The sequence below is a fragment of the Physeter macrocephalus genome, unplaced genomic scaffold (assembly GCF_002837175.3).
Source record: "Physeter macrocephalus isolate SW-GA unplaced genomic scaffold, ASM283717v5 random_663, whole genome shotgun sequence".
Taxonomy (NCBI): domain Eukaryota; kingdom Metazoa; phylum Chordata; class Mammalia; order Artiodactyla; family Physeteridae; genus Physeter; species Physeter macrocephalus.
Genome location: NW_021145932.1, coordinates 1 through 10,631, shown reverse-complemented (window position 1 = coordinate 10,631; position 10,631 = coordinate 1). Strand labels below are relative to the sequence as shown.

General features: G+C 56.0%; 1 protein-coding gene across 2 annotated transcripts; it reads left to right on the top strand.

Annotated features, from left to right (window-relative positions):
• Positions 1 to 399: 399 nt before the first annotated feature.
• Positions 400 to 9,634, top strand: LOC114485164 (hepatoma-derived growth factor-related protein 2-like). Of its 2 annotated transcripts, XM_028486010.2 has the most exons (5): positions 400 to 564; positions 2,956 to 3,032; positions 3,127 to 3,265; positions 8,691 to 8,882; positions 9,614 to 9,634. In XM_028486010.2, the coding sequence occupies exons 1-5, from the start codon at positions 493 to 495 to the stop codon at positions 9,617 to 9,619; spliced, it is 486 nt and encodes a 161-aa protein (XP_028341811.1). In that variant the 5' UTR covers positions 400 to 492; the 3' UTR covers positions 9,620 to 9,634. The 2 variants fall into 2 exon arrangements, with proteins under 2 accessions (XP_028341811.1, XP_054939188.1); XM_055083213.1 differs by lacking the exons at positions 8,691 to 8,882; positions 9,614 to 9,634 and adding an exon at positions 5,910 to 6,101.
• The last annotated feature ends 997 nt before the right edge of the window (positions 9,635 to 10,631 follow it).

Genomic DNA, 10,631 nt, shown 5'->3' with positions numbered 1-10,631 from the left:
CTTAAGGCCCCTCCTCCTGTGGCGTTCTATGGCCCGCCCCTCTACGCTAAGCCCGGCCCCGAAGGAGCCTGGCTGCCTGCCTCTTCTCTCCCAGAGCGCCTGTTTCCCTCCTCCTACCTTTCCTCTTTCACCTCCCTTAACCTCCGTCCCCTCCCATTAGGTTTCTGGGTCACGCCCTCTTGGCTCTACCCGTTATCCAATCCCGTTAACTTGCTCTGCTCCAACCCCTCTTCTCATTGGTCCCCCTGCTCCTCTATCCCCGCACGTGGTCCTGAGCGACGGCGTCGGCCGCCCGTGACGGCCGGAAGGCGGGACTTCCGGCGACGGGCAGGCCAATAAACACGCTCCGACCCACTACCCAGGCCGTCGCCCCCGCCCCCTCGGCGCCCTGCTCCCGCCCCCGGCTTCGCCTCCTCTTGCCGCCGCTGCCGCCGCCGCTGCCGCTGCCCGTGCCGCTGCCGCTTCCCGCGGCCTGGGCCTCCCGCCGCCAGCATGCCGCACGCCTTCAAGCCCGGGGACTTGGTGTTCGCCAAGATGAAGGGCTACCCGCACTGGCCGGCCCGGGTGAGGCCGCGAGGGAGATGGGGCAGGCGATGGGGGGTTGGGGGGTGGGGTGGGGCAGTAGGGGCCCCGGGCCTAAGGGACCCGCGCTCCCGGGGTCTGGGGGACTCCGGGCCTGAGGAACCCGCGCGACGGGGGTCTGGGGGGACCCGGGCCTGGGGGACTCGCGTGCCTGGGGTTCTGGCGGTCCCCGGCCTGAGGAACCCTCGCGCGGGGATTGTGCGGGAACCTGGGCCAGGAGGTCTGGGGGTCCCGGGCCTGAGCGACCCGCGCGCCGGAGGTGCGGGGGGCCCCGAGCCTGAGGGACCCGCTCTGGGGGTCTCAGAGCCGAGGGGCATGGGGTTGAGGGACCTGGGGCCTGAGGAGTCAGGGTTCAAATCTGAAGGAGTTTCGTGGGTGTGAGGGGAGCTGAGGAATCTGGGATTTGAGGAGAGGGTTCAAACTAATGGGAAGGAGGTGCTGCGGGCTGAAGGATCTCTTTATGGGGGGCAACAAGAAGCCAAGTTCTGAGGGGCTGGGGGTCCTGAGCCACGTATGAAGGGGGCCTAGGAATAAGGGTTCCAGTAAGGGAGAGGGGTTGAGGGTCAAGGTTGAGAGGTGCTCAGCAGGACCAGGGCTGGAATTACGGCTGGGTGCTGTGTTCACAAGGTCGCTGGAGCTGAGGGGACTGGATCTAAAAATGTGGGGCATCAGAGACCGGAGATTGGAATAAGACTTGTTTGGGGGACCCTGGGTACTGGTGCCCTGTGAGGACTCCCCCGCCAGACCCTGGTGGAGGAGGCTGGTGGGGGCACAGGGTGGAAGGAGGGCTTGGGGTGGGTGGAGGCATGCTTAAATCAGAGGCCAGCCACGGCGACTCAAGCTGGAAAGAGAGAGCCCCTGAGGGAGGGGGCTGGGCCCAGGGACTTTAGGGATCCCCTCTGTAGGAAGCTGGGATCCAGAGAACCCAGATGATTCGAGGGGTCCAGTTCTGAAGGGAGTCTTGAGCGCGACTCTCAGAACTGCAGAGTGGAGTTTCAGGCACTCTCTGTGGGGAAGGCCAGTGTGGAGGAGAGGCCAGGAGGTTGTTGCCATCCCCAGGTCTAAGTCACCCCAGGACTGAGGTTGGTGGAATATGCATGTTAGGACTGAAGGAATTTGGAGGGGGAGGCAGTAGAAGCATGAAGCTGAAGGTTCGGCTGGAACAGAAGGAGCTCAGGAGTTGCCTGGGCAGTATTGTGGGGTGCCTGGAGATTTCAGCCTCGTTCCCTGCCAGACCCTCCCTCCCTCTGGGTGGAAGTAAGCAGAAGGGCATCACACAGAGCTGGGCGTTTGGTTGCAGAGAGGCCGCCACAGGATGCCAGGAGTGGGCTCAGGGACTGCTAACCAGGCAGCCCTGAGAGTGGTCCGTAACCGGTGCTGCAGCTGGGATGTCTGTGCCTCAGGCTCAGAGGCGGGTCCTGGGTGAGGTCAGGGCAGAAGCGGGCCTGGAAGGCATGGCAGGCTGGTCCTCAGGGTGGTGGAGTTTGGGGATGCGTCTGTGCAGGAGCGGGATGCTTGGGATGGGTGTTTGGGGCCCAGAGCCCAGGGCCCAAGGACTTTGAAAAGTAGCCCAGAGAACTGAGGAAGGAAGCTGGGTGAGGGGGGCAGGGAAGGTTCCAGCAGCTCCCAGGCTTTGAAGAGGACGGGAAGGAATTAATGGGGACCAGAGAACCCACTGTAACCTGATTTGCTCGGGCTTACTTTCTTGGACGCACCAGAGTGATAAAACTTTACGGGCACTTCCCTTCCTCCCAGAGTACCAGCTTCTCCCTCTCCTCCGCGCCCCCCTCCAGCTGGCTCTCTAAGCCCAGAATGCTTCCAAGCACCTGATTGGAAGGGAAGGGGCTGCTAGCCTCCTGTGGGGAGATGACTGACAGCTGCTGGAGCCCATGGGCCTATAGGGAGAGGGTGGGACTTCCTGGATGCTCGGGGCCTGTCTCCTGCAGCCCACCCCCCACTCTCTGCATCCTTGGAGCTGCCAGCTGCAGCCTCTGGGAGACTGATCACCGATTGCCTCTTTGCGGGAGGGGGTCCCGTGGGAGGGTCCTGGGAGTTCACAGAAGCTGGGCTTGGCCCCAGCCCCTGGCTGCTCAGAGGACCATATTTGGCTTTGCCCAGGTGAAACACCTACCTTGGGGGAAGAGAGAGCACCCTGGGGGGAGCGGACAGGTATGCAATGGCGGGGGGGCACGTTGCACAGAAGAAGGCAGATGCCTAATTGGAAGGTGATGCGTGTTCCTCTGTTGAAGGCTCCCCTCCTCCCAGCGTGCTTTCCCCCAAGTAATTTGGCTGTTTTCCTGGTCACTTCCTGGGTCAGTGGGTGAAGCTGTCCCCCACCCCCCCAGCCACCCCCTGACTGGCCTCTCACTGCAGATCGATGACATCGCCGATGGTGCCGTGAAGCCCCCGCCCAACAAGTACCCCATCTTCTTCTTTGGTACCCACGAAACGTAAGTGTGCCCCGCTGGGGGTGGATTTTTCCCAGCTGTTGCCTCCCGGGGTGGCCTGGCTCACCTGGGCTCGGCCCGTGGTTCTTTTCTCCAGAGCCTTCCTGGGACCCAAGGACCTGTTTCCCTACGACAAGTGTAAAGATAAGTACGGGAAACCCAACAAGAGGAAAGGCTTCAATGAGGGCCTGTGGGAGATCCAGAACAACCCCCATGCCAGCTACAGTGCTCCTCTGGTGAGTCCGTGCCGGGGGTGGGAGGCTGGTGGGGGTCTGCGGAGCCCAGGTCAGGCGGGCACTCGAACGCGCTGGGGACCAGAGGTGGTCTTAGCTTGTCCCAAAGAGAAAGGAGGGGCCTCTGGGACGGGACTCCTCCCGCTGGGCACCGCTGATGTTTGGGGCCTCATCGTTTTCCGTAAGGGCGTCCTCGGCACTGTCGGCGTTGGAGCAGCATCCCTGGCCCCACCCACTAGATGCCAGGAGCTCCTTCTTTACCCAGTGTGACAACCAAACACATCTGCAGACATTGCCGAGTGTCTGGTGGAGGGGTGCAGGATCCCCCCTGGTGAGACCCACTGCTCTAGGATTAGCTTGAATGTGAAACAGCATCGTTAGAGCTCTTAAGAAACCTTTTGTTTTCTAAGGAGAAACATTTTTTTCTTTTCAGTAACACCCTTTCCTTCCCCCATTACTGCCAGATTTCAGACTCGGAAAAAGGCTGTAGTTAGTAGACGTGAGAGCTCTTGCTCAGGTGGGAAAGAAGTGCTAAGAGTCACAGAGATGACATTCTCAGTGGCAAATCAGTGTCTGGAAACATTCAGGGAAAAAAGGGAATTTAGAGAAGTTGAAGTTAAATTCGTAAAAAAGCCGTGGAAAGCTGAGGAAGGATGGCAGAGGGGTGCCTTGCTGTGGGTGTTTTGGGGCGAGATGCAGACAAGGGGAGTCGCGGGGAGGTGGAGTAGCCTGGCCTCAGCAGGGGTGGGCTTCAGGTGGGCCGGGAGACCCGGCGAATTGACTGCAGGGCTCGGAGCTCTGCTGTTAGGGAAGAAACGGACTTCCCTCATGGTCTGTGGGCAGGGAAGCAGGAGTCGGAGAGGGTCTGGTTTGTGTGAGAGAAGGACCGAGTAGTTTTGTAGCATCTGGTCCTGCTTGAGAACTCGGGGTCTCGAGATGGTCTGGGTGTGCCTCTTCTGTGCCTCCGTCTACCCACCGACCCGGCAAACACTTCTGTATAGACCCCGGCCGCACGCATGCCATGTGCTGCCCTAGGGAACAGGAATCCTAGGTGACGCAGACACGCCTCTTGCCTTCTGGGAGCTCACGATCTAGAACCTGGGGTCCATTCGAGAGCTCTCTCCAGTGCTGAGGGTTTGGCAGCCTCTTCTCAAGGGGCCAGGCCCACGTTTCATGTGTGTGGTGTCTTTTACCTCCCGTGATGGGTCTGGGAGATGGACGTTCCCCCTGCTTTGGTCCCCGCCGTCTCTCTGGGCTTTGCACATTCCCCACTTGGGTAAACGGATCGGAAGTTCCTGAAGGTAGCTGAGTTTCATGAGACCATATTCTGGCCCCAGCTTAAGTGCTGGTTAGTCTCGTCCTAAGCTTATTGCCTCCTGGTGAATCATCACACCATTTAATGTTTATTACACACCCTCAGCCCGTGAAGTACCGCGTAGATGCCTGCCCTCAAGGAAATGAAACTCAAAAATGGTGTAACCTTGACATTAAACCCGCCCCATACAGACTCCCCAGGTTGAGAAGTAGCTCTAGGTGTGAGAGCATATTACTGCTGTTTGGTTCTCTGACCCATCTGTGCCTCCAAACAGAACATTGGGTTAAAAATGCAGAACCCTGGGCCCCACCCCGAGAGGTTTAGGTGTGGTAGTTTAGGGCTGAGGCCTGAGCACCTTGAGGTGGTTCATCCCCCCCCTGAGCACCTTGAGGTGGTTCATCCCCCAAGTTATCTAGAAGCTTCTGATGGAGCCAGTCCACAGCAGGCTTTTGGAAGCACCGCTTGGAGAGTGCCCGGGCAGTCTGTCTGTTCATCCTATAAGGTTTTAGTTTAGTTTTACGTTTCGAGTGGGAGTGCAGACTCCTGGTACAAGAGTGAAAAGTACAAAAGGGCCTATGGTGAGGGATCACGAGGCCCTGCCTCGTGGCCCTTCTGTTTCAGTTTCCTCTCAAGGTAGCCCCAGCTACCAGTTCCTTGTGTGTCCTTCCAAGATCCTTTGTTCACGTAAAACCCTACATAGTTTGGTTTTTTGAAGCATGTAATGCTCCACTTGGCTTTATTCCCCCAGTTCGTCTCCCTCGTCTGTGCAGAGAACAGCTTCGTTCTTTCTGACAGCCTTAACTTGGTGTGCTCCCACCAGGAGCGTACGGCAGGGCCTGTTCCTGCACCCTCCTGCCAAGCCAGGAGGTGGAAAACGGTATCTCAGTGCGGTTCCAGCTATATCCAGTAATCCCAGGATGGGCTGGGTGGCGGCATCTTTTCTGTTTTACAGCTGAGCACGCTGAGGCCCGGAGTGTTCGCTTGATTGCCGGGAAGGACCCAGCTAGAACGTGAGGCCTCAGAGACCTAGACCAGGCTTTTTCAACTTCTCTCCCTCTCCGTGGGACATCCTAGGCACTGTGGGCTGTTGAGCAGCACCCCTGGCCCCGCCCACTAGATGCCAAGACCCCCCCCCGCATCTTGAAAATTTGAATGTCTCTAGACATTGCCAAATGCCCCCTGGGGGAGAGACTCACCCCTTGTTGAGAAGGATTGACCTAGAAGGATCCCAGTTGATACATCCTCATGACCTGATAGAGGAGGTAAAGGGACCTATCCCAGTAGCTGGTTCGAGCTGAGCTGGAACTAAAACCCAGGCCTCCCGTCTCCCAGGTTGAAGTTCTTTTCTGGTCGGTACAAGCCGGATGGGGTCCTAGAGGGGCAGGTGGGCCCGGGGAAGGACCTCTACACATGGATCCTGGGGTAAGAGCCCTGCTGTGTGGAGGCGTGGACCTGGGTTCGAGGCCTGGCTCTCCCTCCTGTTCACCGTGTTCTTTGGGGATTGATTGACGGCACCTCTCGGAGCCTCAGTTTCCCCATCTAAAACAGAGGCTCAGGGTACGACGAGCTCTCACGGGGCTGTCGGGGGAACACGGTGAGCCAGTGCACGTCAGGCACCCGGCACAGGGGTGCGAGGTGTTGGGGACTGAGGAGGCCAGGCTGGGCCTGACCTTCCCTTTCCACCTCTGTCACCCTCCCGACCCATTAAGACAGTGAGAGGGGGCTTCCCTGGTGGTCCAGGGGTTAAGACTCTGCGCTCCCAATGCAGCGGGCACGGGTTCGATTCCTGGTCGGGTAACTAAGATCCCGCATGCCGAGTGGTGAAGCCAAAAAAAAAAAAAGAGACAGTGAAAGAGACCAACACTCATCACTCATCTCAACCGGTGGGTCTCGGGGTGGTTGCAGGTCACCTGGCTCTTGGCCTTTATTTCCTGGTTCCTCTCCGAGCCACCAGTGTTCCCGTCCTCCAGACGTCTCCGTGGGGATCGGATTTCCCAAAACTTTCGCTAGCAGGTAGTTAGGTCTCGTGGGCCGAGCCCAGGAGATGCAGAGTTCCTGGCTTTATCCCCAAAGCACAGTGCAGGGCAAGTCACTTACCTTCCTGGAGACCATTTCCCCACTTATGGAACATGCCCACTCGTCCCAGTCTCCTCCCGGCGCACATCTGGTCACAGTTGATTGAGCGCTTAGCAGAACCAAGCCGGGGTTTGTAACAGGCAGTAGCTGTGTCCACTGGGCCAGGCTTCGGGGCCCAGCAGAGCTGGCTTGCACCCCAGCTCTGTCGCTTAGTCGCCGTGTGATCTGGCTCCATCACGCCGCCTTTTGCCTCGTCTGCAGAGTGAGAATGACAGGTCCCCACATATTCCACGGGGAGAGATGATCCCTCGTGTCTGCTAGCTCTCACTGCCACGAGGCTGACTCCGTTCCTCCCGCAGACGATCAGGAGGGTCCTGGACCCTCCATTTAGTCACTCACACTCCAAGTTGCTGTTTCCCCCGTGAAGAACCGGGGACGTGCTTTCCCTTCTCCACTCACCAGGGGTGCCCCAGAGAAAAGTGACGCCCCGGAGGAGAGGTGTGAGGGAAATCCGCCTGAAAGCCTGATGGTTCTTTCCCAGTGTTTCAGGTTTGGGGCTTGATCTACTTCGTGTGGCAATTTTTACCCTTTTTTTTTTTTTTTTTTTTTTTTTAATTTTTGGCTGTGCCACACATCATGCCAGATCTTAGTTCCCCAACCAGGGATTGAACCCATTCCCCCTGCAGTGGAAGTGTGGAGTCTTAACCACTGGACCAGCAGGGAATTCCCTGTGTCATATTTTAGATCCCACATATAAGTGATATTTTATGGTATTTGTCTTTCTTTTTCTGACTTACTTTGCTTACTATGATCATCTCTAGGTCCATCCGTGTTGCTGCAAATGGCATTATTTCATTCTGTTTTTCAGCTGAGTAATATTCCAATGTGTATACGTACCACATCTCCTTTATCCATTCATCTGTTGATGGACGTTTAGGTTGTTTCCGTGTCTTGGTTATGGTAAATAGTGCTACTGTGAACATAGAGGTGCGTGGATCTTTTCGAATTATAGTTTTCTCTGGATATATGCCCAGGAGTGGGATTGCTGGATCATGTGGTAGCTCTATTCTTAGTTTTTTGAGGAACCGCCATATTTTCCCTGGTGGCTGCAACCCTTTACATTCCCCGCCCCCCACAGTGTAGGAGGGTTCCTTTTCCTCCACACCCCCTGACTCTGGTCTGTTCACATGGCCGTGGTCGGTCTCCCACTAGATTGTAAGCTCCCCAGGGGCGGGGCCCGTGCCGTGTTCACGTCTGGGCGCTCCCACCTCCCTAGCACAGTGCCTGGCACCTGGCTGCTGCTCACAGACGGCAACTGAGTGTGCGGACGAGCCCGGCACGCGGCTAGCACAGAAGTGCCATCTACGTGTCTGCTATTTTTGCGGCTGTTACCACCTGAGCAGGCATTTTGGCGAAAACAGAAATAGAAGTGCCTGGAAGTTCGTGCCCAGAGGTCCTGACCTAGGTCATTTTCCTCCTCATTAGTAATTGCAATAATAATCATTTTTACAAAAAGCAAACCTCGATGGACCTCCTGCCAGTCTGGGCACTGTCCTCAATACACACCACTACCGTCTCACCCTCGCCACAGCCCTGTGAGGCCAAAGTGGTGTCGGCCCCATTGCTCAGATGTGGGATGAGGCACACAGGGGCTTAAGTCACTGGCCCAGGGTTTGCCCTCAGATCCCGCAGTGCTTGAATCCTAGTGGCTAGCACACACGTGCCCATCTCGCCCTGCCGCATCAGTCCTTAGAGCTTTCTGTTTTGTTTTATTTTTTAATATTGTTTGGCCGTGCTGCACGGCGTGTGGGATCTTAGTTCCCCTACCAGGGATTGAACCCACGCCCCCTGCATTGGGAACACAGTGTCTTAACCACTGGACCGCCAGGGAAGTCCCCCTTGGAGCTCTCTGGGCCTCAGTTCCCGCATTTGGAGAGCGAGCAGGCCAGACCCTGACACTTGAGACCCGGCCAGGGCTGCTGTCCTGTGGGCCACACCTGCTGGTGACCTGCTTGCTGTCTCTGTCCCCACCCCCAGCCGGTGAGCTCCTCCGACAGCGAGGCCCCTGAAGCCGACCCGGCAGGTGGCAGTGAGGACGACGAGGACCGGGGGGTCATGGCCGTCACAGCCGTGACCGCTGCAGCCGCCAGCGACAGGATGGAGAGCGACTCGGACTCGGACAAGAGCAGTGACAACAGCGGCCTCAAGCGGAAGGCGGTGGCCTTGAAGGTAGGGGCGCGGGGGTGGGGCAGCCACAGCTGGCCTGTGGGGGGCTGGGGTCCTTCCTGCTCCCTCCACAGGTTCCGTCTGGCCGCCTGCTCTTCTCCCTCCCCGGCCTTTCCTTCTTTCGGTTTTTAGTACATTCACAAAGTTGTGCCAGCATCCCCTCTGTCAGTTCTAGAACTTTCCATCACCCCAAAAAAGAAACCCTGTCCCCACTGGCAGTCCCCCCACATCCCCACCCGCATTCCCTAGTAACCAGGAATCTGCCTCTGTGGAACTTGCCTGTTCTGGACGTTTCCCATCAGTGGAATCACACCCTGTGTGTCCTTCTGCGTCTGGCTTCTCTCACTGAGCGTCGTGTCCTCAGGGTCCGTCCACGTTGCAGCGAGTGTCAGGGCTTCTCTCCTTTTCGTGGCTGAGCGAAATTCCCAGGTGTGGCTGGACCACACTTTGTTTATCTGTCATCCGTTTATGGACATTCGGGTTGTTTCCACTTTGGGGCCATCACAAATAACGCTGCTGTGAACATTCGTGTACAAGTTTTTGTGTGGATGTGAGTTGTAAGTTCTCTTGGAGAGATTCTCTTTCCTGCCTTTTTTTCCCTCTCCTCTGCCTTTTGACTGCTTCCGAATATTTGCGTGCAGAATGAACGGATCGGGACCTAGCAGCAAATTCTTTTGCTAGAGTAAGGCATTGTTTTTATGATTCTTAAAAATAACATTTGCTTTTGGTTCCAGTTATAACAATAAGCCATGCTCATCGTAGATAAGTTAGAAGATGTGAAAAGCATAAAGAAGCCGGTGAAAAATGCCCGAACTATCTGAGGGGGTTTCTGCGCCAAGGACTAGAAACATCCTGATGTGTTTCTCCGTGATCTTGTGTATGCCTCATGGGCGGGGTGGGTATGTAAAGTATGGAATTGGCAATCACGCACGTAATGTGTCTTGCTGTTTTTCCACCAAATAGATGAGCATTTTCTTGTCCTTAAACGTTATGATTATTTTTTAATATTTAATTTATTTATTTGGCTGTGTCGGGTCTTAGTTGTGGCACGCGGGCTCTTCGTTGTGGCGTGCGGACTTCTCTGTAGTTGTTGCGCGTGGGTTCAGTAGTTGCAGCACGTGGGCTCTCTAGTTGTGGCGTGTGCCGGCTCTAGAGCGTGCAGGCTTAGTTGCCCCGCAGCATGTGGGATCTTACTTCCCCAACCAGGGGTTGAACCGCCGTCCCCTGCATTGGAAGGAGGATTCTTTTTTTTTTTCTTTTTTCCTTTAACGTCTTTATTGGAGTATAATTGCTTTACAATGTTGTGTTAGTTTCTGCTGTATAACAAAGTGAATCAGCTATATGCACACTTATATCCCCATATCCCCTCCCTCTTGCGTCTCCCTCCCACCCATCTAGGTGTTCACAAAGCACCAAGCTGATCTCCCTGTGCTATGCGGCTGCTTCCCACTAGCTATCTGTTTTACATTTGGTAGTGTATATAAGTCCATGCTACTCCCTCACTTCGTCCCAGTTTACCCTTCCCACTCCCCGTGTCCTCAAGTCCATTCTCTACGTCTGTGTCTTTATTCCTGTCCTGTCCCTACGTTCTTCAGAACCTTTTTTTTTTTTTTTAGATTCCATATATATGTTAGCATACGGTATTTGTTTTTCTCTTTCTGACTTATTCACTCTGTATGACCGATTCTAGGTCCATCCACCTCACTACAAATAACTCAGTTTTGTTTCTTTTTATGGCTGATATTCCATTGT

Coding starts and splice junctions, on each gene's coding strand:
- LOC114485164 (XM_028486010.2), top strand. CDS start 493: ATGCCGCACGCCTTCAAGCCCGGGGACTTGGTGTTCGCCAAGATGAAG. Junction 565..2,955: donor ACCCGCACTGGCCGGCCCGG/GTGAGGCCGCGA, acceptor CTCTCACTGCAG/ATCGATGACATCGCCGATGG. Junction 3,266..8,690: donor CCAGCTACAGTGCTCCTCTG/GTGAGTCCGTGC, acceptor CCCCACCCCCAG/CCGGTGAGCTCCTCCGACAG.